Below are 27,807 nucleotides of genomic sequence, written 5' to 3'. Positions count from 1 at the left end.
AACTAAACTTTTGTTTAGAGTTTGTTTGGATCTGTATTAAAAATTGTACCAAAAGGTTCCATACAACAAAGGGAATGCTGGGATAAAGTTTGGGGTAATTACTTTAAGAGGCGGAATGGGGTTCAAAAGTTTGGGGGGGATTTTAAATGTGGTTCATATTTTTTTCTTATACATTTAATGTCTTCTTTAAGAGAAGCACTGAATGGACTGAAACCAAACATGGCATAAATGGTCTTTATGATGTACTGTCCAAATGATGATACTTTGAACCCCACCTATCATCCGAGATTGCTGCCAACAGGGGACTTAGTTTAACATAGGACCTTGTTGGAAGTACATAAAAATGTCTTCTTTTAGAGAACCACTGAATGGAATGAAACCAAAGATGGCATGAATTTTTCTTAGGTACTGACCAAGTGTTGTTACTTGAAGCTGATTTATTTTCCAAGATGGCCGCCAGACGGAGATTTAGTTTTACAAAGGATCCTAAAGAAAATACATACAAATGTCTTCTTTTAGACAACCACTGAATGGAACAAACCAAACTTGGCATAAATGTTACTTATGAGGTGCTGATGAAGTGTTTCTACTTTGTTACCGATTTACTGTTCAAGATGACCACCAGGATTTTATTTTAAAATATGGTGCCATGTTAATCCAAATTTGGCCTCAATCATTATTTGCGTATCTGTTATGATTTCATCTATTTTTTTCCGTGATATCCAAAGCCAAAGAAGAGTCAGGTGAGCAACAATATCTTGGTTAATGGGCCCCATTTTAAATTAGTCTACATTGAGGTCAAAAGGGTTCAAAATTTAACTTTGTTTGATTTCAACTTAATTTTTTTTTTTTTTTTTTTTTATGCTGAATCTAACCATATTGTTAGATTATAGTATCAGACCATTCTAGGTAAATTATATGTTCCATTTCAAAAGTTTAAGATCATTGACAACATTTATTTTGTGTCAGAAACCTATTTTATGTTATAAAAAATGATAACAATCCAAATTCAGACAGTATCAAGCTTGAATATTGTGTCCAAGCTTGTCTCAACTGTTCAAGGTTTGATCTTTGCGGTCATAATTTCATTCATAAGGCAAATTATTTTTTTTTATCCTTGCTTTGCAGTAGCTTAAATATTCATTTTTGCTATCTTATTTTGTTTTTAGTGAAAAGCCATATTGATTTATACCAAATTATAATAATTTTTTTAAAGTCATTGCAAAAAAAAAACAGTTGTAATTGTAAAATGTGTCATTATTAAAAAGTTTGCACTTTATTTTTAGAAATATAGGTTACAAATTCTGTATGAATTTTATAGGGGAAAATCTGTAAATGTTGAGGAGAATTTAAATATATGACTATACTTTGATTAGAGATTCAATTAGGACACTATACAAATTGATCTTTTTTAATAGATAGAGGCAAACATAAGATTACCCTTTTTTCAGTAATACCATTTGGGAAAAATGTTGTTGTACAATTTGTGCTTGTGCCAAGTATGAATTTCCTATTTGATTTGAATATACTATTACAAGTGCGCAACATAGTTTTCTCTGTTCATCACAGATATACTTTCATTCATGATAAAATCAGGTTTGCTAAAATTGTTTCTGAAATATTTCTGTATGTATAAAGAAAAACAAAATTGAAAACCTACTGCCTATCAGATAAAGATAATTTTGAAATCATATTATTATCTACTTTAAAAAAAAAAAAAAAAAAAAAAAAAAGCAACAAATACTAGATCTGTCATGTAACATGTAGTTTATATGTACAGATTGTAGTTACTAATCATTGTAGCTTCCATCTTTAGATTGTTCTTTGTGATGATCAGTTTATTATTTATCTTTTAATGATGTACGGGTTGATAACATTTGGTCAAAATAGCTAGAAAAGCCAAACACTCAAGTCATGTAAATGTGAAATTCTTATTTAGTAAGCTTTTTAAATATTGAGTTTAAATTCCCGAAAAAATATTGAGAAGTTCTTTACACACTCGAAATATCGTTCAAGTTTAAGCTTGTGAAGTTCAACTATAATTTTAATAGGTAAAATTCCATTCAAAGTCATAATGCAAATAGTTAAGTTTATAAATTTGATGATTTTTGTCTGTCGTATTGCAGACTTAGACAACACCATTTGAGGTTTATAAGACAATGTTATTTAAATTTGTATTATATGTGTTTCTTTTTTTCTCTACAGACATGGGAAAGCTTATTAGTGAATGTAAGAATAGACAGCTTAATGGATGTTTTCTGAAAGTAGAGTCTGTACCAGTATCAAAGTCAATTATTGTATCAAAGATTAAACCAGGTACAACAAGGGATGCTGTAATGTTCTACTTCGACAATGAGAAAAAGTCGGGTGTCACTGGAGTAGAGGAGGTTCACCTTGATACTAAAAAAAATACATGTATAGTTCATTTTGTAGACTGTAAAGGTAAGAGGTTCCATTATGAGTATATTATTATCATTGAAAAGACCTTGTATTTAATTGTTTTCCGGTTAAGACGAGAAAACCTCATCATTTCTGCAAAAACTCCTCAGAAAAGTTAACAAAAGAAAGCTAAATCATCTATTGAAAACAAAAAGACTTCTTTCAATTCACTTATATGTGTCTAAGTTTAGTGTGACTTCCATTTTCACTGAACTAGTACACATTTTGTTTTGCCTGCCTCCAGGTGCTGGACTGTGAAACTCAGCAGCCTTGACTGAACTCAAAATTCAGTTTTTGGTTACCTAGTGTTACATTTCCTCGTCAGTAGAAGCTCGAGTTGTTACTGGATAAGACTAAGCATAGAAGACATAATACATGAAGATGGAATTGTTTGCAGATTAGCTAAATTATCTGTTGTAAAGGAGCATAAATAATTATTTGATAAGTACGTCTATACAAGTAACAACTCTACGATAGATCAAACCATTGTATCGCCAGTGAAGCTGATAAACGGATGAAAACACATTTTATATTCATAATTACTTTAAATATCAGCACAACAATATTAAATCTGCAAATTTCAAACAAAAAAAATCCTCTCTCACAGGGATTCGAACGCATGCATATATATAGACAGGAAAAGTATTCTGAACCATTTGAATAGATCATGTCTTAGATCCTCAACTTACAACAAATGTTTCAATTAACTTATGAGTATTTTTATATGTACAAAGTCAATTACTGGCCAGTTTCATTACTTTAATGCTCAAGTAATGGGGTTAATACTAGATATGTTTAGGGGAAATTACTAAAAGGCTTGTATACTACTGTTACAAAGCTCTCGCGGAAACTATTTTCTGCTTTAAACCTTTACCACGAATTCAAACAATCATTCAGCATTCAATTCAAGATCATGATTATGTAATATACGTTCAACCTAACAAATCATAGAACCTATCGTCTTTCTGACTAAAAACTAACAAATTAATGTATTTCAAAAATTAAATCTTTCTGATTTTTTTAGCTCACCTGGCCCGAAGGGCCAAGTGAGCTTTTCCCATCACTTTGCGTCCGGCGTCCGTCGTCGTCGTCGTCCGTCGTCTGTCGTCCGTCGTCCGTCGTCGTTAACTTTTACAAAAATCTTCTCCTCTGAAACTACTGGGCCAAATTAAACCAAACTTGGCCACAATCATCATTGGGGTATCTAGTTTAAAAAATGTGTGGCGTGACCCGGTCAACCAACAAAGATGGCCGCCACGGCTAAAAATAGAACATAGGGGTAAAATGCAGTTTTTGGCTTATAACTCAAAAACCAAAGCATTTAGAGGAAATCTGACAGGAGTAAATATGTTTATCAGGTCAAGATCTATCTGCCCTGAAATTTTCAGATGAATCAGTCAACCCGTTGTTGGGTTGCTGCCCCTGAATTGGTCATTTTGAGGAAATTTTTCTGTTTTTGGTTATTATCTTGAATATTATTATAGATAGAGATAAACTGTAAACAGCAATAATGTTCGGCAAAGTTAGATTTACAAATAAGTCAACATGACCGAAATGGTCAGTTGACCCCTTTAGGAGTTATTGCCCTTTATAGTCAATTTTTAACCATTTTTCATAAATATAAGAAATCTTTTACAAAAATCTTCTCCTCTGAAACTACTGGGCCAAATTAATCCAAACTTGGCCACAATCATCTTTGGGGTATCTAGTTTAAAAAATGTGTGGCGTGACCCGGTCAACCAACCAAGATGGCCGCCACGGCTAAAAATAGAACATAGGGGTAAAATGCAGTTTTTGGCTTATAACTCAAAAACCAAAGCATTTAGAGGAAATCTGATGTGGGGGTAAAAATGTTTATCAGGTCAAGATCTATCTGCCCTGAAATTTTCAGATGAATCGGTCAACCTGTTGTTGGGTTGCTGCCCCTGAATTGGTAATTTTGAGGAAATTTTTGCCGTTTTTGGTTATTATCTTGAATATTATTATAGATAGAGATAAACAGTAAACAGCAATAATGTTCAGCAAAGTTAGATTTACAAATAAGTCAACATGACCGAAATGGTCACTTGACCCCTTAAGGAGTTATTGCCCTTTATAGTCAATTTTTAACCATTTTTCATAAATCTAAGTAATCTTTTACAAAAATCTTCTCCTCTGAAACTAATGGGCCAAATTAATCCAAAGTTGGCCACAATCATCTTTGGGGTATCTAGTTTAAAAAATGTGTGGCGTGACCCAGTCAACCAACCAAGATGGCCGCCACGGCTAAAAATAGAACATAGGGGTAAAATGCAGTTTTTGGCTTATAACTCAAAAACCAAAACTTTTAGAGGAAATCTGACATGAGAAAAAATGTTTATCAGGTCAAGATCTATCTGCCCTGAAATTTTCAGATGAATCGGTCAACCTGTTGTTGGGTTGCTGCCCCTGAATTGGTAATTTTGAGAAAAATTTTGCCGTTTTTGGTTATTGTCTTGAATATTATTATAGATAGAGATAAACAGTAAACAGCAATAATGTTCATCAAAGTAAGATTTACAAATAAGTCAACATGACCGAAATGGTCAGTTGACCCCTTTAGGAGTTATTGCCCTTTATAGTCAATTTTTAACCATTTTTCGTAAATCTTAGTTATCTTTTACAAAAATCTTCTCCTCTGAAACTACTGGGCCAAATTAATTCAAACTTGGCCACAATCATCTTTGAGGTACCTTGTTTGAAAAATGTGTCCGATGACCTGGCCATCCAACCAAGATGGCCACCACGGCTAAAAATAGAACACGGGTAAAATGTAGTTTTTTGCTTATAACTCTGAAACCCAAATCATTTAGAGGAAATCTGACAAGGAGTTAAATTGTTAATCAAGTCAATATATATGTGCCCTGAAATATTCAAATGAATTGGACAACCGGTTGTTGGGTTGCTGCCCTCCAATTGGTAATTTTTAAAGAAATTTTGCTGTTTTTGGTTATTATCTTGAATACTATTATAGATAGCGATAAACTGTAAACAGCGATAATGTTCATCAAAGTAAGATCTACAAATAAGTTCACATGACCTAAATGGTCAATTGACCCCTTAAGGAGTTATTGCCCTTTATAGTCAATTTTTAACAATTTTCATTAATTTGGTAAATTTATGTAAATTTTTACCAAATATTTTTCTCTGTTACTAATGGGCAAAGTTCATTATAGATATAATTGTAAGAAGCAAGAATGTTCAGTAAAGTAAGAACTTCAAACACATCACCATCACCAAAATACAATTTTGTCATGAATCCATTTGTGTCCTTTGTTTAATATGCACATAGACCAAGGTGAGCGACACAGGCTCTTTAGAGCCTCTAGTTTTTACACCATTCTGATATAAAATTATTCGTGTCTGTGAATTCGCATTACTATCTACATTACAATATGCTACAGAGATAGTATAAGTATCACCTAAATAACTTTTTATGTTAGCTTTGATTAAAGATATGTAATTCACCAAGTTCACACATAATACATTTTTCAAAAAAGGAGGGAGTAATAAATATCTAAGATAGGATCCATTGTGTTTTACCAATATTTATACATAGTTTCAAAACCAAAATGAATTTATGTTAAATTATGCCCCATGAAAATATCACACTCTCGAATTCAAATACATAACTTTCAATAATTAAGATGTTTTAGAAGTTAGCTGTAGTTTTGTTTAATAAACAAAATTTATTACGTTTGAATTCATTATGTCTTGGATTTCGGTATTTAGTTATAAATTTTTGTATACCCAAAATCCAAATAGATATCAGAATTGACATGTATTTTTATATTCATTTCATGCTAAGCCCCTGTAACAACAGTCTGTAAAAAGATACACAAAATAGAAGGAAGTGTCGTCAAAGTTGAGATATACTATAAATGTCTTGGTGGCACTGCTACTGGAGATGGACCAAAATTTAAATCAAACAATGCATGTGTTCAAAAGATGCCTACAGGTAATTTTACTTAGATAATCATGGAATGTGCTCTTACTGCTGAAACAAAAGACTGTAAAAAACTTGTCAAAACTTTGGAATATTGTCGAAATGTTAAGACACAATCATATGTGCTTACTTTCCATTCAATATTAAAAAAAATGTGAAATATTAGTGTGTATAGATACAAGTGATTGACAAACTTGAATTTGTTGCTTTGAGTGTTGAGGAAAAGAAAATATAGATTTTACATTAATGGATAGATAAAGTAAAATAATGATAAATTGCAAAGCATGTAAATACATGTACCATTACTGAATCGTATTAAATACACACATTTGCATAGCAATGATCACAATTGTAGGTCAATTATAGACTATTGATAGAGAATTATTACATGTTTTCTTAATTCATTTAGGTATATGATTTGCAAGCATTTTCTTTATTCATTAGTACCAGTCTTCAATCCAGATTTGTTTGTTTTGTACATTGTTTTCCAATTTTTTAACACCAGAGAGGGTTTCAATATATTGATTAGATTACAAGGATGAAAAATACAAACAACATCAAAACAATAGGTACTTTCAGGACAGGACACTATTTTTGGCCCTACCCCGGTTTTTAAATCTGTTATTCATGTTATTGTTTGTTTTTCTATTAATTTCAATTATTTAGCGTTTGTCTGTGTTATATGAACATATATTTACTAAGACATAACTTGTATTTGCTATTATCTATCAATTGCAAGTTTACTATCCACAACGGTCACTGATAAAACGCAGATTTCATTTAAATTTAATGGATTTCGCAAAAAGGGAAAATGCCCCAAAAAAATGTCTAGTTCCCAAGTTCCTGTGATCATTATGGCTTTCTCATCAAATAGGTCACCAAGATTTACAAAATGTGTATCAAAGACCAGTATATTTGTCACTTTCTAAAAGTAAATTACTGTTATTCTTTTGGGAACTGTTTTCCTTTACCTATGTGGTAAATTGATGTTTACAAATAAAATGCATGCATTCAGGGTGGCATGCAAATGTTTTACAGTTATATTTTCAAGTTTATAAAAGTCAAACAAAATTAAATTGAAAGTCACAAGGAACATAGCCAAATACCGTTTCAAAATTTATTTGTATCTGTTTAGATAATTAATCCGTTAAAGAACACGTTTAAATTATAACATTATATGAAAAACAAAAATAAATATAGGCACTTTTGTTTTCAATGAGACAGTTTGACTTAAAAATATGAAAATTCCCTGAACAGAAATATCTGATTCACATGAAAGGTTGTGTAACTTTTGTAATAATGTTTGTTTGGGGGCTTTCAAGATCTATGAATCATTTAATTTGGCAAAGAGGGAATTTTTATCTCTGGAAATTACTTTTTGTGAAACAAAGTGACTTCGTAACATAGTCTTTTCCTTTAATTTATCAATTAATAAGCAATATAAAGAGTATGTAGAACACATTGTTTTAAGTGATGAAAGTTTACCCTTTTTAAACATAGATAAACTCCTTATAAGATAATAAAAAGTACGTACTTTTACAATTAATTGATCTGTTATAGATTCTTTCTAATATCAAAATAAATGGAAAATTACATCCATAAAGATTTAGAATTTAAATCGCAAAACCTCACGATACTAACTTAATCAATATTGTAAATACTCAGTATTATATTTCTTATTTCATATAGTTCCAGAGCTGTTACAAATGTATTTTGAATACCAGTACATCAGAATACAAGGACGTATCCAAGAAATTCTTTTCTAGTCAACCTGACAGAAAGGGTTAAAGGCCCCCTCCCCCCTTTCAACTTTTTAGTAAACCTTCTCTTAAACTGCTGGGTTACATGCCACCAAACTTGACCTGAAAGTTCCTTAGGGTATCTACTTTAAAATGTTATCTGTTACTTTGATCTATAATCAACTATGGCCATTATTGTGTCAAATAGAACGAAGATGTCAAATGCAGCTTTGAAACTAAAGCAGTGAGAGCAAATATTTATATATTTAGATAGATACATATTTTTTTCTAAATGACCTTTATAGAGTTATTAATTATGTTAACCCTTTGTGCATTTTATTTGGAAACTAAAGTTGATAAAGAGAATCGTTTCACAGTACAAATGTTCAATGAAATATGATCTACAAGAAATTCAATATGAAGGAAACATCAATTGACCTCTTAAAGGAGTTATTTTCTTGGAAGATATATTTTACAGTTTATTTGTGCTTTTTTAGCATAATAGATACTAGTGAGAAATGTTTAGGCAGAAGTGTCCACTTGTTTATAAGTATATTTCTGTATAAAAGGTGGACAACTATTAACACTACTATATGCTAAAACCTATAAAATCTTACACAATCTCAACACGAATTTACTTTACTGTCTTTAAATATTGATTATAAGTACCAGCCATGTTTGATAAATAAAGGCAACAATAGTATACCACTGTTCGAAACTCATTGATCAAGAAGCAGTTCTATCTAAAACACCTTTTGTATTTAATGACACAGCAATACAAATAGAAAAAATAGATGTTGAGGATGAGCCAGACACTGAGGAATACAATAGATGTACTATTGAGGTGACACGAATGAGCCAGTTCTCTTCTAGAAATGGTGTAAAGTTATACTTCGAGTCTAAACGAGGTGCTAATGCAGATGTATTGAGTTTAGACTATGTTGAAGAGGAGGAAATGTACCTTATTAAATTTGAAAGTGAAGAAGGTATTTAAAATTCAAATGGTTAAACTAGATTTATTGATATCAAAATTTTTGAAGACTAATTAATGTTCAGACTTTTAAAACTCTAACATGGTATCTTTGATGAGACAATTAAAAATGGAATCAAGTAAAGTTTAATGTGACTTTACTAGAAAAGTTTTGATACCCAGATAAAAAAAGCTATTCTTATGTAGGGAAATAATACATCTTGCACCAATATCATTGTTATGAACAAATGGAGATGTTGGATACATGCATGTATATGTCAATGTGACTGCAATCCAACAGTGATCATAATGGTTAAACTATGTTTATTAAAAAAAAGAATATGTTGAACAATTGCCAATGAGACAAGTAGGTTTATTGATATAAATTTAGAATTAGGAGATGTGATATTAATGCCAGTGACACACTACTGTCAGTATAAAATAAGGAGATGTGGAATTATTGCTAATGAGACAACTATATAACAGAGTTTACTGTACAACAACAATGAGAAAAAACATTGCTAAAGTCAGTTAACAAAGGCCCTGGCATGACAAAATGTGAAACAATTCAAACTAAAAAACCAACAGCAAAAGTTATGACAAAACAATAAAAAAGATATGACAAGACAAACCAACAAGTACTCAATGACAAGCACATGTAGAATGTTTGTGAGCACTTTAAACGTCCACTAACTTTGGTCAGTGGTGTTAAAATGTAACGTAATAACAAATCAGTTGGAATTGATTGATTCATCATCATAAAGCACAAAAACATTCAATATAAAGACAAAATATATTAACTACTGATCTAATTGTACAATTTTTTAAAGCTATTTCAAAGCTGACGATCACTAATAAGGTAATCATGTTCTCATAGGCTTAAGTATCAACAAGTTCACTTCCAACAAATCTAGTAAAAGGACATAACAAAAACAGTCTAATTAACATGACTGTTCAATGCCAACAATATTTACAAGTTTATTGATATTTTATATAAAGACAAAATATATTAACTACTGATCTAATTGTACAATTGCCTAAAGCTAGTTAATAGCTGATAATAACTAATAAGGTAATCATGTTCTCACAGACTTAAGTATCAACCAGTTCACTTCCTATGAATTCAGTAAAAGGACATCAAAACAGACTGAATAAACATGACTATGTGCAATGCCAACAATACATGCAATATGTACATGTTTATTGATATTAATCAATGTACTTTATCGTAATTTTAAACAACATGTTTTTTGTTTTAAATATGACATTTTTCTCGTCTATTTTTAATATGTATAAATTTTACATTTGAAGTAAATTTTTGAAGCCCTAAAATTATTAACTAGTAAAATAAAAACAAACATAGATCTGTAAATTGTGTTTTTCTTCTGATTATCAATAGAAAAAAGGTTAGCAATAATTATTTAAGGTAACTATTCTCCTATATGTATCAGGCGTCAGGAAAAATCCTATTTTTGCTGAATGGACTGTTAAATTCTTGGTAATAAACATCAGAAACTGACACAAGACATATTGATGAAATTAAAATTTACAAAACATTATGTGGTATTTTGACATCTTAAATATTCATTTTCACTTTTATTTATAAGATTAATATAAGTTAAAACCTTTTGATTTTAGTGGTTGATGAATGTCTGAAGAAGACTCACAGACTAGATAAGACTGATTTATATGTAAGAAAACATATCCCTCTTCAACCATACGCTATTTATCCAAAACAAGCTTTTGTTTCTGGCTTCAAAATGAATACTACAGAAGGATTTTTAAGAAACTACCTTGAGGCCAGATCTAAAACTGATGTGAACAAAATTATATTTGGAGATATTGAAGGCGCAGCTATTGTTGAATTCAAAACACAACCAGGTATAATTGTGTAAACATGTTTTTGTTTTATGCTCACCATAAGGGAATATTTAAAATTGTTTTCTTTAATTTGTCATCTAAAACCATTAACCTGAAGTTCAAAATTTGAAAATTAAAGTACTCCTTAAGAAATTCTGATGTAAGCTTTTCCAAACTCAATTAGAATTTTATTCGAAAAAATGTGTTTCAGATCCCAAAGCTACACAGCTGTCTGCAAGATTTGTTATCATTAAAGCATTATTCCTCTCCACTACATGTCCTTTTTATACGAAGGGGGAAAACATTGTGTTTTATAATGCTATGATGTCGTCGTCTATGCGTCAGCATTGGCGTCGTCAGAAGACACATTTGGGTTTAGGCCAATAACTTTAGTTTAAGAGATGGATATATAAAAAAAAAATACCAGAAGGGCCAATACCATAAAAGGAAGGTTGGGACTGATTGTAGGGGTTATGGTACCAACAGTTTAGGATTTAGGTGGCAAAAAGGGTCAAAACCAGCATTTGTGTACAATAACTAGTGTGTAAGTGTATGGATCTCTCTAAAATTGTACCACAAGATTCCATTTCACAAAAGGAAGGCTGTAATTGACTTTAAGGGCAATTGTCTTAAACATTCAGGAATTAGGGGCAAAATTTGGGCCAAAAACAAGCAGTTTTCTAGTTTTTAGACAATAACTTTTGCAAAACTTGCTTCCCAATCCACTATAAAAATAAATATGTTTAAACTAAACTTTTGTTTAGAGTTTGTTTGGATCTGTATTAAAAATTGTACCAAAAGGTTCCATACAACAAAGGGAATGCTGGGATAAAGTTTGGGGTAATTACTTTAAGAGGCGGAATGGGGTTCAAAAGTTTGGGGGGGATTTTAAATGTGGTTCATATTTTTTTCTTATACATTTAATGTCTTCTTTAAGAGAAGCACTGAATGGACTGAAACCAAACATGGCATAAATGGTCTTTATGATGTACTGTCCAAATGATGATACTTTGAACCCCACCTATCATCCGAGATTGCTGCCAACAGGGGACTTAGTTTAACATAGGACCTTGTTGGAAGTACATAAAAATGTCTTCGTTTAGAGAACCACTGAATGGAATGAAACCAAAGATGGCATGAATTTTTCTTAGGTACTGACCAAGTGTTGTTACTTGAAGCTGATTTATTTTCCAAGATGGCCGCCAGACGGAGATTTAGTTTTACAAAGGATCCTAAAGAAAATACATACAAATGTCTTCTTTTAGACAACCACTGAATGGAACAAACCAAACTTGGCATAAATGTTACTTATGAGGTGCTGATGAAGTGTTTCTACTTTGTTACCGATTTACTGTTCAAGATGACCACCAGGATTTTATTTTAAAATATGGTGCCATGTTAATCCAAATTTGGCCTCAATCATTATTTGCGTATCTGTTATGATTTCATCTATTTTTTTCCGTGATATCCAAAGCCAAAGAAGAGTCAGGTGAGCAACAATATCTTGGTTAATGGGCCCCATTTTAAATTAGTCTACATTGAGGTCAAAAGGGTTCAAAATTTAACTTTGTTTGATTTCAACTTAATTTTTTTTTTTTTTTTTTTTTTATGCTGAATCTAACCATATTGTTAGATTATAGTATCAGACCATTCTAGGTAAATTATATGTTCCATTTCAAAAGTTTAAGATCATTGACAACATTTATTTTGTGTCAGAAACCTATTTTATGTTATAAAAAATGATAACAATCCAAATTCAGACAGTATCAAGCTTGAATATTGTGTCCAAGCTTGTCTCAACTGTTCAAGGTTTGATCTTTGCGGTCATAATTTCATTCATAAGGCAAATTATTTTTTTTTTATCCTTGCTTTGCAGTAGCTTAAATATTCATTTTTGCTATCTTATTTTGTTTTTAGTGAAAAGCCATATTGATTTATACCAAATTATAATAATTTTTTTAAAGTCATTGCAAAAAAAAAACAGTTGTAATTGTAAAATGTGTCATTATTAAAAAGTTTGCACTTTATTTTTAGAAATATAGGTTACAAATTCTGTATGAATTTTATAGGGGAAAATCTGTAAATGTTGAGGAGAATTTAAATATATGACTATACTTTGATTAGAGATTCAATTAGGACACTATACAAATTGATCTTTTTTAATAGATAGAGGCAAACATAAGATTACCCTTTTTTTCAGTAATACCATTTGGGAAAAATGTTGTTGTACAATTTGTGCTTGTGCCAAGTATGAATTTCCTATTTGATTTGAATATACTATTACAAGTGCGCAACATAGTTTTCTCTGTTCATCACAGATATACTTTCATTCATGATAAAATCAGGTTTGCTAAAATTGTTTCTGAAATATTTCTGTATGTATAAAGAAAAACACAATTGAAAACCTACTGCCTATCAGATAAAGATAATTTTGAAATCATATTATTATCTACTTTAAAAAAAAAAAAAAAAAAAAAAAAAAAGCAACAAATACTAGATCTGTCATGTAACATGTAGTTTATATGTACAGATTGTAGTTACTAATCATTGTAGCTTCCATCTTTAGATTGTTCTTTGTGATGATCAGTTTATTATTTATCTTTTAATGATGTACGGGTTGATAACATTTGGTCAAAATAGCTAGAAAAGCCAAACACTCAAGTCATGTAAATGTGAAATTCTTATTTAGTAAGCTTTTTAAATATTGAGTTTAAATTCCCGAAAAAATATTGAGAAGTTCTTTACACACTCGAAATATCGTTCAAGTTTAAGCTTGTGAAGTTCAACTATAATTTTAATAGGTAAAATACCATTCAAAGTCATAATGCAAATAGTTAAGTTTATAAATTTGATGATTTTTGTCTGTCGTATTGCAGACTTAGACAACACCATTTGAGGTTTATAAGACAATGTTATTTAAATTTGTATTATATGTGTTTCTTTTTTTCTCTACAGACATGGGAAAGCTTATTAGTGAATGTAAGAATAGACAGCTTAATGGATGTTTTCTGAAAGTAGAGTCTGTACCAGTATCAAAGTCAATTATTGTATCAAAGATTAAACCAGGTACAACAAGGGATGCTGTAATGTTCTACTTCGACAATGAGAAAAAGTCGGGTGTCACTGGAGTAGAGGAGGTTCACCTTGATACTAAAAAAAATACATGTATAGTTCATTTTGTAGACTGTAAAGGTAAGAGGTTCCATTATGAGTATATTATTATCATTGAAAAGACCTTGTATTTAATTGTTTTCCGGTTAAGACGAGAAAACCTCATCATTTCTGCAAAAACTCCTCAGAAAAGTTAACAAAAGAAAGCTAAATCATCTATTGAAAACAAAAAGACTTCTTTCAATTCACTTATATGTGTCTAAGTTTAGTGTGACTTCCATTTTCACTGAACTAGTACACATTTTGTTTTGCCTGCCTCCAGGTGCTGGACTGTGAAACTCAGCAGCCTTGACTGAACTCAAAATTCAGTTTTTGGTTACCTAGTGTTACATTTCCTCGTCAGTAGAAGCTCGAGTTGTTACTGGATAAGACTAAGCATAGAAGACATAATACATGAAGATGGAATTGTTTGCAGATTAGCTAAATTATCTGTTGTAAAGGAGCATAAATAATTATTTGATAAGTACGTCTATACAAGTAACAACTCTACGATAGATCAAACCATTGTATCGCCAGTGAAGCTGATAAACGGATGAAAACACATTTTATATTCATAATTACTTTAAATATCAGCACAACAATATTAAATCTGCAAATTTCAAACAAAAAAAATCCTCTCTCACAGGGATTCGAACGCATGCATATATATAGAAAGGGAAAAGTATTCTGAACCATTTGAATAGATCATGTCTTAGATCCTCAACTTACAACAAATGTTTCAATTAACTTATGAGTATTTTTATATGTACAAAGTCAATTACTGGCCAGTTTCATTACTTTAATGCTCAAGTAATGGGGTTAATACTAGATATGTTTAGGGGAAATTACTAAAAGGCTTGTATACTACTGTTACAAAGCTCTCGCGGAAACTATTTTCTGCTTTAAACCTTTACCACGAATTCAAACAATCATTCAGCATTCAATTCAAGATCATGATTATGTAATATACGTTCAACCTAACAAATCATAGAACCTATCGTCTTTCTGACTAAAAACTAACAAATTAATGTATTTCAAAAATTAAATCTTTCTGATTTTTTTAGCTCACCTGGCCCGAAGGGCCAAGTGAGCTTTTCCCATCACTTTGCGTCCGGCGTCCGTCGTCGTCGTCGTCGTCCGTCGTCTGTCGTCCGTCGTCCGTCGTCCGTCGTCGTTAACTTTTACAAAAATCTTCTCCTCTGAAACTACTGGGCCAAATTAAACCAAACTTGGCCACAATCATCATTGGGGTATCTAGTTTAAAAAATGTGTGGCGTGACCCGGTCAACCAACAAAGATGGCCGCCACGGCTAAAAATAGAACATAGGGGTAAAATGCAGTTTTTGGCTTATAACTCAAAAACCAAAGCATTTAGAGGAAATCTGACAGGAGTAAATATGTTTATCAGGTCAAGATCTATCTGCCCTGAAATTGTCAGATGAATCAGTCAACCCGTTGTTGGGTTGCTGCCCCTGAATTGGTCATTTTGAGGAAATTTTTCTGTTTTTGGTTATTATCTTGAATATTATTATAGATAGAGATAAACTGTAAACAGCAATAATGTTCGGCAAAGTTAGATTTACAAATAAGTCAACATGACCGAAATGGTCAGTTGACCCCTTTAGGAGTTATTGCCCTTTATAGTCAATTTTTAACCATTTTTCATAAATATAAGAAATCTTTTACAAAAATCTTCTCCTCTGAAACTACTGGGCCAAATTAATCCAAACTTGGCCACAATCATCTTTGGGGTATCTAGTTTAAAAAATGTGTGGCGTGACCCGGTCAACCAACCAAGATGGCCGCCACGGCTAAAAATAGAACATAGGGGTAAAATGCAGTTTTTGGCTTATAACTCAAAAACCAAAGCATTTAGAGGAAATCTGATGTGGGGGTAAAAATGTTTATCAGGTCAAGATCTATCTGCCCTGAAATTTTCAGATGAATCGGTCAACCTGTTGTTGGGTTGCTGCCCCTGAATTGGTAATTTTGAGGAAATTTTTGCCGTTTTTGGTTATTATCTTGAATATTATTATAGATAGAGATAAACAGTAAACAGCAATAATGTTCAGCAAAGTTAGATTTACAAATAAGTCAACATGACCGAATTGGTCACTTGACCCCTTAAGGAGTTATTGCCCTTTATAGTCAATTTTTAACCATTTTTCATAAATCTAAGTAATCTTTTACAAAAATCTTCTCCTCTGAAACTAATGGGCCAAATTAATCCAAAGTTGGCCACAATCATCTTTGGGGTATCTAGTTTAAAAAATGTGTGGCGTGACCCAGTCAACCAACCAAGATGGCCGCCACGGCTAAAAATAGAACATAGGGGTAAAATGCAGTTTTTGGCTTATAACTCAAAAACCAAAACTTTTAGAGGAAATCTGACATGAGAAAAAATGTTTATCAGGTCAAGATCTATCTGCCCTGAAATTTTCAGATGAATCGGTCAACCTGTTGTTGGGTTGCTGCCCCTGAATTGGTAATTTTGAGAAAAATTTTGCCGTTTTTGGTTATTATCTTGAATATTATTATAGATAGAGATAAACAGTAAACAGCAATAATGTTCATCAAAGTAAGATTTACAAATAAGTCAACATGACCGAAATGGTCAGTTGACCCCTTTAGGAGTTATTGCCCTTTATAGTCAATTTTTAACCATTTTTCGTAAATCTTAGTTATCTTTTACAAAAATCTTCTCCTCTGAAACTACTGGGCCAAATTAATTCAAACTTGGCCACAATCATCTTTGAGGTACCTTGTTTGAAAAATGTGTCCGATGACCTGGCCATCCAACCAAGATGGCCACCACGGCTAAAAATAGAACACGGGTAAAATGTAGTTTTTTGCTTATAACTCTGAAACCCAAATCATTTAGAGGAAATCTGACAAGGAGTTAAATTGTTAATCAAGTCAATATATATGTGCCCTGAAATATTCAAATGAATTGGACAACCGGTTGTTGGGTTGCTGCCCTCCAATTGGTAATTTTTAAAGAAATTTTGCTGTTTTTGGTTATTATCTTGAATACTATTATAGATAGCGATAAACTGTAAACAGCGATAATGTTCATCAAAGTAAGATCTACAAATAAGTTCACATGACCTAAATGGTCAATTGACCCCTTAAGGAGTTATTGCCCTTTATAGGCAATTTTTAACAATTTTCATTAATTTGGTAAATTTATGTAAATTTTTACCAAATATTTTTCTCTGTTACTAATGGGCAAAGTTCATTATAGATATAATTGTAAGAAGCAAGAATGTTCAGTAAAGTAAGAACTTCAAACACATCACCATCACCAAAATACAATTTTGTCATGAATCCATTTGTGTCCTTTGTTTAATATGCACATAGACCAAGGTGAGCGACACAGGCTCTTTAGAGCCTCTAGTTTTTACACCATTCTGATATAAAATTATTCGTGTCTGTGAATTCGCATTACTATCTACATTACAATATGCTACAGAGATAGTATAAGTATCACCTAAATAACTTTTTATGTTAGCTTTGATTAAAGATATGTAATTCACCAAGTTCACACATAATACATTTTTCAAAAAAGGAGGGAGTAATAAATATCTAAGATAGGATCCATTGTGTTTTACCAATATTTATACATAGTTTCAAAACCAAAATGAATTTATGTTAAATTATGCCCCATGAAAATATCACACTCTCGAATTCAAATACATAACTTTCAATAATTAAGATGTTTTAGAAGTTAGCTGTAGTTTTGTTTAATAAACAAAATTTATTACGTTTGAATTCATTATGTCTTGGATTTCGGTATTTAGTTATAAATTTTTGTATACCCAAAATCCAAATAGATATCAGAATTGACATGTATTTTTATATTCATTTCATGCTAAGCCCCTGTAACAACAGTCTGTAAAAAGATACACAAAATAGAAGGAAGTGTCGTCAAAGTTGAGATATACTATAAATGTCTTGGTGGCACTGCTACTGGAGATGGACCAAAATTTAAATCAAACAATGCATGTGTTCAAAAGATGCCTACAGGTAATTTTACTTAGATAATCATGGAATGTGCTCTTACTGCTGAAACAAAAGACTGTAAAAAACTTGTCAAAACTTTGGAATATTGTCGAAATGTTAAGACACAATCATATGTGCTTACTTTCCATTCAATATTAAAAAAAATGTGAAATATTAGTGTGTATAGATACAAGTGATTGACAAACTTGAATTTGTTGCTTTGAGTGTTGAGGAAAAGAAAATATAGATTTTACATTAATGGATAGATAAAGTAAAATAATGATAAATTGCAAAGCATGTAAATACATGTACCATTACTGAATCGTATTAAATACACACATTTGCATAGCAATGATCACAATTGTAGGTCAATTATAGACTATTGATAGAGAATTATTACATGTTTTCTTAATTCATTTAGGTATATGATTTGCAAGCATTTTCTTTATTCATTAGTACCAGTCTTCAATCCAGATTTGTTTGTTTTGTACATTGTTTTCCAATTTTTTAACACCAGAGAGGGTTTCAATATATTGATTAGATTACAAGGATGAAAAATACAAACAACATCAAAACAATAGGTACTTTCAGGACAGGACACTATTTTTGGCCCTACCCCGGTTTTTAAATCTGTTATTCATGTTATTGTTTGTTTTTCTATTAATTTCAATTATTTAGCGTTTGTCTGTGTTATATGAACATATATTTACTAAGACATAACTTGTATTTGCTATTATCTATCAATTGCAAGTTTACTATCCACAACGGTCACTGATAAAACGCAGATTTCATTTAAATTTAATGGATTTCGCAAAAAGGGAAAATGCCCCAAAAAAATGTCTAGTTCCCAAGTTCCTGTGATCATTATGGCTTTCTCATCAAATAGGTCACCAAGATTTACAAAATGTGTATCAAAGACCAGTATATTTGTCACTTTCTAAAAGTAAATTACTGTTATTCTTTTGGGAACTGTTTTCCTTTACCTATGTGGTAAATTGATGTTTACAAATAAAATGCATGCATTCAGGGTGGCATGCAAATGTTTTACAGTTATATTTTCAAGTTTATAAAAGTCAAACAAAATTAAATTGAAAGTCACAAGGAACATAGCCAAATACCGTTTCAAAATTTATTTGTATCTGTTTAGATAATTAATCCGTTAAAGAACACGTTTAAATTATAACATTATATGAAAAACAAAAATAAATATAGGCACTTTTGTTTTCAATGAGACAGTTTGACTTAAAAATATGAAAATTCCCTGAACAGAAATATCTGATTCACATGAAAGGTTGTGTAACTTTTGTAATAATGTTTGTTTGGGGGCTTTCAAGATCTATGAATCATTTAATTTGGCAAAGAGGGAATTTTTATCTCTGGAAATTACTTTTTGTGAAACAAAGTGACTTCGTAACATAGTCTTTTCCTTTAATTTATCAATTAATAAGCAATATAAAGAGTATGTAGAACACATTGTTTTAAGTGATGAAAGTTTACCCTTTTTAAACATAGATAAACTCCTTATAAGATAATAAAAAGTACGTACTTTTACAATTAATTGATCTGTTATAGATTCTTTCTAATATCAAAATAAATGGAAAATTACATCCATAAAGATTTAGAATTTAAATCGCAAAACCTCACGATACTAACTTAATCAATATTGTAAATACTCAGTATTATATTTCTTATTTCATATAGTTCCAGAGCTGTTACAAATGTATTTTGAATACCAGTACATCAGAATACAAGGACGTATCCAAGAAATTCTTTTCTAGTCAACCTGACAGAAAGGGTTAAAGGCCCCCTCCCCCCTTTCAACTTTTTAGTAAACCTTCTCTTAAACTGCTGGGTTACATGCCACCAAACTTGACCTGAAAGTTCCTTAGGGTATCTACTTTAAAATGTTATCTGTTACTTTGATCTATAATCAACTATGGCCATTATTGTGTCAAATAGAACGAAGATGTCAAATGCAGCTTTGAAACTAAAGCAGTGAGAGCAAATATTTATATATTTAGATAGATACATATTTTTTTCTAAATGACCTTTATAGAGTTATTAATTATGTTAACCCTTTGTGCATTTTATTTGGAAACTAAAGTTGATAAAGAGAATCGTTTCACAGTACAAATGTTCAATGAAATATGATCTACAAGAAATTCAATATGAAGGAAACATCAATTGACCTCTTAAAGGAGTTATTTTCTTGGAAGATATATTTTACAGTTTATTTGTGCTTTTTTAGCATAATAGATACTAGTGAGAAATGTTTAGGCAGAAGTGTCCACTTGTTTATAAGTATATTTCTGTATAAAAGGTGGACAACTATTAACACTACTATATGCTAAAACCTATAAAATCTTACACAATCTCAACACGAATTTACTTTACTGTCTTTAAATATTGATTATAAGTACCAGCCATGTTTGATAAATAAAGGCAACAATAGTATACCACTGTTCGAAACTCATTGATCAAGAAGCAGTTCTATCTAAAACACCTTTTGTATTTAATGACACAGCAATACAAATAGAAAAAATAGATGTTGAGGATGAGCCAGACACTGAGGAATACAATAGATGTACTATTGAGGTGACACGAATGAGCCAGTTCTCTTCTAGAAATGGTGTAAAGTTATACTTCGAGTCTAAACGAGGTGCTAATGCAGATGTATTGAGTTTAGACTATGTTGAAGAGGAGGAAATGTACCTTATTAAATTTGAAAGTGAAGAAGGTATTTAAAATTCAAATGGTTAAACTAGATTTATTGATATCAAAATTTTTGAAGACTAATTAATGTTCAGACTTTTAAAACTCTAACATGGTATCTTTGATGAGACAATTAAAAATGGAATCAAGTAAAGTTTAATGTGACTTTACTAGAAAAGTTTTGATACCCAGATAAAAAAGCTATTCTTATGTAGGGAAATAATACATTTTGCACCAATATCATTGTTATGAACAAATGGAGATGTTGGATACATGCATGTATATGTCAATGTGACTGCAATCCAACAGTGATCATAATGGTTAAACTATGTTTATTAAAAAAAAGAATATGTTGAACAATTGCCAATGAGACAAGTAGGTTTATTGATATAAATTAAGAATTAGGAGATGTGATATTAATGCCAGTGACACACTACTGTCAGTATAAAATAAGGAGATGTGGAATTATTGCTAATGAGACAACTATATAACAGAGTTTACTGTACAACAACAATGAGAAAAAACATTGCTAAAGTCAGTTAACAAAGGCCCTGGCATGACAAAATGTGAAACAATTCAAACTAAAAAACCAACAGCAAAAGTTATGACAAAACAATAAAAAAGATATGACAAGACAAACCAACAAGTACTCAATGACAAGCACATGTAGAATGTTTGTGAGCACTTTAAACGTCCACTAACTTTGGTCAGTGGTGTTAAAATGTAACGTAATAACAAATCAGTTGGAATTGATTGATTCATCATCATAAAGCACAAAAACATTCAATATAAAGACAAAATATATTAACTACTGATCTAATTGTACAATTTTTTAAAGCTATTTCAAAGCTGACGATCACTAATAAGGTAATCATGTTCTCATAGGCTTAAGTATCAACAAGTTCACTTCCAACAAATCTAGTAAAAGGACATAACAAAAACAGTCTAATTAACATGACTGTTCAATGCCAACAATATTTACAAGTTTATTGATATTTTATATAAAGACAAAATATATTAACTACTGATCTAATTGTACAATTGCCTAAAGCTAGTTAATAGCTGATAATAACTAATAAGGTAATCATGTTCTCACAGACTTAAGTATCAACCAGTTTACTTCCTATGAATTCAGTAAAAGGACATCAAAACAGACTGAATAAACATGACTATGTGCAATGCCAACAATACATGCAATATGTACATGTTTATTGATATTAATCAATTTACTTTATCGTAATTTTAAACAACATGTTTTTTGTTTTAAATATGACATTTTTCTCGTCTATTTTTAATATGTATAAATTTTACATTTGAAGTAAATTTTTGAAGCCCTAAAATTATTAACTAGTAAAATAAAAACAAACATAGATCTGTAAATTGTGTTTTTCTTCTGATTATCAATAGAAAAAAGGTTAGCAATAATTATTTAAGGTAACTATTCTCCTATATGTATCAGGCGTCAGGAAAAATCCTATTTTTGCTGAATGGACTGTTAAATTCTTGGTAATAAACATCAGAAACTGACACAAGACATATTGATGAAATTAAAATTTACAAAACATTATGTGGTATTTTGACATCTTAAATATTCATTTTCACTTTTATTTATAAGATTAATATAAGTTAAAACCTTTTGATTTTAGTGGTTGATGAATGTCTGAAGAAGACTCACAGACTAGATAAGACTGATTTATATGTAAGAAAACATATCCCTCTTCAACCATACGCTATTTATCCAAAACAAGCTTTTGTTTCTGGCTTCAAAATGAATACTACAGAAGGATTTTTAAGAAACTACCTTGAGGCCAGATCTAAAACTGATGTGAACAAAATTATATTTGGAGATATTGAAGGCGCAGCTATTGTTGAATTCAAAACACAACCAGGTATAATTGTGTAAACATGTTTTTGTTTTATGCTCACCATAAGGGAATATTTAAAATTGTTTTCTTTAATTTGTCATCTAAAACCATTAACCTGAAGTTCAAAATTTGAAAATTAAAGTACTCCTTAAGAAATTCTGATGTAAGCTTTTCCAAACTCAATTAGAATTTTATTCGAAAAAATGTGTTTCAGATCCCAAAGCTACACAGCTGTCTGCAAGATTTGTTATCATTAAAGCATTATTCCTCTCCACTACATGTCCTTTTTATACGAAGGGGGAAAACATTGTGTTTTATAATGCTATGATGTCGTCGTCTATGCGTCAGCATTGGCGTCGTCAGAAGACACATTTGGGTTTAGGCCAATATCTTTAGTTTAAGAGATGGATATATAAAAAAAAAAATACCAGAAGGGCCAATACCATAAAAGGAAGGTTGGGACTGATTGTAGGGGTTATGGTACCAACAGTTTAGGATTTAGGTGGCAAAAAGGGTCAAAACCAGCATTTTTGTACAATAACTAGTGTGTAAGTGTATGGATCTCTCTAAAATTGTACCACAAGATTCCATTTCACAAAAGGAAGGCTGTAATTGACTTTAAGGGCAATTGTCTTAAACATTCAGGAATTAGGGGCAAAATTTGGGCCAAAAACAAGCAGTTTTCTAGTTTTTAGACAATAACTTTTGCAAAACTTGCTTCCCAATCCACTATAAAAATAAATATGTTTAAACTAAACTTTTGTTTAGAGTTTGTTTGGATCTGTATTAAAAATTGTACCAAAAGGTTCCATACAACAAAGGGAATGCTGGGATAAAGTTTGGGGTAATTACTTTAAGAGGCGGAATGGGGTTCAAAAGTTTGGGGGGGATTTTAAATGTGGTTCATATTTTTTTCTTATACATTTAATGTCTTCTTTAAGAGAAGCACTGAATGGACTGAAACCAAACATGGCATAAATGGTCTTTATGATGTACTGTCCAAATGATGATACTTTGAACCCCACCTATCATCCGAGATTGCTGCCAACAGGGGACTTAGTTTAACATAGGACCTTGTTGGAAGTACATAAAAATGTCTTCTTTTAGAGAACCACTGAATGGAATGAAACCAAAGATGGCATGAATTTTTCTTAGGTACTGACCAAGTGTTGTTACTTGAAGCTGATTTATTTTCCAAGATGGCCGCCAGACGGAGATTTAGTTTTACAAAGGATCCTAAAGAAAATACATACAAATGTCTTCTTTTAGACAACCACTGAATGGAACAAACCAAACTTGGCATAAATGTTACTTATGAGGTGCTGATGAAGTGTTTCTACTTTGTTACCGATTTACTGTTCAAGATGACCACCAGGATTTTATTTTAAAATATGGTGCCATGTTAATCCAAATTTGGCCTCAATCATTATTTGCGTATCTGTTATGATTTCATCTATTTTTTTCCGTGATATCCAAAGCCAAAGAAGAGTCAGGTGAGCAACAATATCTTGGTTAATGGGCCCCATTTTAAATTAGTCTACATTGAGGTCAAAAGGGTTCAAAATTTAACTTTGTTTGATTTCAACTTAATTTTTTTTTTTTTTTTTTTTTTATGCTGAATCTAACCATATTGTTAGATTATAGTATCAGACCATTCTAGGTAAATTATATGTTCCATTTCAAAAGTTTAAGATCATTGACAACATTTATTTTGTGTCAGAAACCTATTTTATGTTATAAAAAATGATAACAATCCAAATTCAGACAGTATCAAGCTTGAATATTGTGTCCAAGCTTGTCTCAACTGTTCAAGGTTTGATCTTTGCGGTCATAATTTCATTCATAAGGCAAATTATTTTTTTTTTATCCTTGCTTTGCAGTAGCTTAAATATTCATTTTTGCTATCTTATTTTGTTTTTAGTGAAAAGCCATATTGATTTATACCAAATTATAATAATTTTTTTAAAGTCATTGCAAAAAAAAAACAGTTGTAATTGTAAAATGTGTCATTATTAAAAAGTTTGCACTTTATTTTTAGAAATATAGGTTACAAATTCTGTATGAATTTTATAGGGGAAAATCTGTAAATGTTGAGGAGAATTTAAATATATGACTATACTTTGATTAGAGATTCAATTAGGACACTATACAAATTGATCTTTTTTAATAGATAGAGGCAAACATAAGATTACCCTTTTTTTCAGTAATACCATTTGGGAAAAATGTTGTTGTACAATTTGTGCTTGTGCCAAGTATGAATTTCCTATTTGATTTGAATATACTATTACAAGTGCGCAACATAGTTTTCTCTGTTCATCACAGATATACTTTCATTCATGATAAAATCAGGTTTGCTAAAATTGTTTCTGAAATATTTCTGTATGTATAAAGAAAAACACAATTGAAAACCTACTGCCTATCAGATAAAGATAATTTTGAAATCATATTATTATCTACTTTAAAAAAAAAAAAAAAAAAAAAGCAACAAATACTAGATCTGTCATGTAACATGTAGTTTATATGTACAGATTGTAGTTACTAATCATTGTAGCTTCCATCTTTAGATTGTTCTTTGTGATGATCAGTTTATTATTTATCTTTTAATGATGTACGGGTTGATAACATTTGGTCAAAATAGCTAGAAAAGCCAAACACTCAAGTCATGTAAATGTGAAATTCTTATTTAGTAAGCTTTTTAAATATTGAGTTTAAATTCCCGAAAAAATATTGAGAAGTTCTTTACACACTCGAAATATCGTTCAAGTTTAAGCTTGTGAAGTTCAACTATAATTTTAATAGGTAAAATACCATTCAAAGTCATAATGCAAATAGTTAAGTTTATAAATTTGATGATTTTTGTCTGTCGTATTGCAGACTTAGACAACACCATTTGAGGTTTATAAGACAATGTTATTTAAATTTGTATTATATGTGTTTCTTTTTTTCTCTACAGACATGGGAAAGCTTATTAGTGAATGTAAGAATAGACAGCTTAATGGATGTTTTCTGAAAGTAGAGTCTGTACCAGTATCAAAGTCAATTATTGTATCAAAGATTAAACCAGGTACAACAAGGGATGCTGTAATGTTCTACTTCGACAATGAGAAAAAGTCGGGTGTCACTGGAGTAGAGGAGGTTCACCTTGATACTAAAAAAAATACATGTATAGTTCATTTTGTAGACTGTAAAGGTAAGAGGTTCCATTATGAGTATATTATTATCATTGAAAAGACCTTGTATTTAATTGTTTTCCGGTTAAGACGAGAAAACCTCATCATTTCTGCAAAAACTCCTCAGAAAAGTTAACAAAAGAAAGCTAAATCATCTATTGAAAACAAAAAGACTTCTTTCAATTCACTTATATGTGTCTAAGTTTAGTGTGACTTCCATTTTCACTGAACTAGTACACATTTTGTTTTGCCTGCCTCCAGGTGCTGGACTGTGAAACTCAGCAGCCTTGACTGAACTCAAAATTCAGTTTTTGGTTACCTAGTGTTACATTTCCTCGTCAGTAGAAGCTCGAGTTGTTACTGGATAAGACTAAGCATAGAAGACATAATACATGAAGATGGAATTGTTTGCAGATTAGCTAAATTATCTGTTGTAAAGGAGCATAAATAATTATTTGATAAGTACGTCTATACAAGTAACAACTCTACGATAGATCAAACCATTGTATCGCCAGTGAAGCTGATAAACGGATGAAAACACATTTTATATTCATAATTACTTTAAATATCAGCACAACAATATTAAATCTGCAAATTTCAAACAAAAAAAATCCTCTCTCACAGGGATTCGAACGCATGCATATATATAGACAGGAAAAGTATTCTGAACCATTTGAATAGATCATGTCTTAGATCCTCAACTTACAACAAATGTTTCAATTAACTTATGAGTATTTTTATATGTACAAAGTCAATTACTGGCCAGTTTCATTACTTTAATGCTCAAGTAATGGGGTTAATACTAGATATGTTTAGGGGAAATTACTAAAAGGCTTGTATACTACTGTTACAAAGCTCTCGCGGAAACTATTTTCTGCTTTAAACCTTTACCACGAATTCAAACAATCATTCAGCATTCAATTCAAGATCATGATTATGTAATATACGTTCAACCTAACAAATCATAGAACCTATCGTCTTTCTGACTAAAAACTAACAAATTAATGTATTTCAAAAATTAAATCTTTCTGATTTTTTTAGCTCACCTGGCCCGAAGGGCCAAGTGAGCTTTTCCCATCACTTTGCGTCCGGCGTCCGTCGTCGTCGTCGTCGTCCGTCGTCTGTCGTCCGTCGTCCGTCGTCCGTCGTCCGTCGTCGTTAACTTTTACAAAAATCTTCTCCTCTGAAACTACTGGGCCAAATTAAACCAAACTTGGCCACAATCATCATTGGGGTATCTAGTTTAAAAAATGTGTGGCGTGACCCGGTCAACCAACAAAGATGGCCGCCACGGCTAAAAATAGAACATAGGGGTAAAATGCAGTTTTTGGCTTATAACTCAAAAACCAAAGCATTTAGAGGAAATCTGACAGGAGTAAATATGTTTATCAGGTCAAGATCTATCTGCCCTGAAATTTTCAGATGAATCAGTCAACCCGTTGTTGGGTTGCTGCCCCTGAATTGGTCATTTTGAGGAAATTTTTCTGTTTTTGGTTATTATCTTGAATATTATTATAGATAGAGATAAACTGTAAACAGCAATAATGTTCGGCAAAGTTAGATTTACAAATAAGTCAACATGACCGAAATGGTCAGTTGACCCCTTTAGGAGTTATTGCCCTTTATAGTCAATTTTTAACCATTTTTCATAAATATAAGAAATCTTTTACAAAAATCTTCTCCTCTGAAACTACTGGGCCAAATTAATCCAAACTTGGCCACAATCATCTTTGGGGTATCTAGTTTAAAAAATGTGTGGCGTGACCCGGTCAACCAACCAAGATGGCCGCCACGGCTAAAAATAGAACATAGGGGTAAAATGCAGTTTTTGGCTTATAACTCAAAAACCAAAGCATTTAGAGGAAATCTGATGTGGGGGTAAAAATGTTTATCAGGTCAAGATCTATCTGCCCTGAAATTTTCAGATGAATCGGTC

The 27,807-nt window shown here is 31.2% G+C and overlaps 1 protein-coding gene across 1 annotated transcript in view; it reads left to right on the top strand.

Annotated features, from left to right (window-relative positions):
- The window catches only part of LOC139490711 (uncharacterized), a 68,018-nt gene that overhangs the window by 20,215 nt on the left and 19,996 nt on the right, over positions 1 to 27,807 (top strand). The window contains exons 6-14 of the mRNA XM_071277641.1: positions 2,206 to 2,442; positions 6,266 to 6,415; positions 8,874 to 9,128; positions 10,751 to 10,993; positions 13,928 to 14,164; positions 17,999 to 18,148; positions 20,649 to 20,861; positions 22,483 to 22,725; positions 25,655 to 25,891. Coding sequence (XP_071133742.1) covers positions 2,206 to 2,442; positions 6,266 to 6,415; positions 8,874 to 9,128; positions 10,751 to 10,993; positions 13,928 to 14,164; positions 17,999 to 18,148; positions 20,649 to 20,861; positions 22,483 to 22,725; positions 25,655 to 25,891 — 1,965 coding nt within the window. The remainder of the gene's footprint in view (positions 1 to 2,205; positions 2,443 to 6,265; positions 6,416 to 8,873; positions 9,129 to 10,750; positions 10,994 to 13,927; positions 14,165 to 17,998; positions 18,149 to 20,648; positions 20,862 to 22,482; positions 22,726 to 25,654; positions 25,892 to 27,807) is intronic.

Source organism: Mytilus edulis, chromosome 10 (assembly GCF_963676685.1).
Source record: "Mytilus edulis chromosome 10, xbMytEdul2.2, whole genome shotgun sequence".
NCBI classification, from domain to species: domain Eukaryota; kingdom Metazoa; phylum Mollusca; class Bivalvia; order Mytilida; family Mytilidae; genus Mytilus; species Mytilus edulis.
The sequence above is the reverse complement of the archived record's forward strand: the minus strand, read 5'-3'. Positions and strand labels throughout refer to the sequence as shown.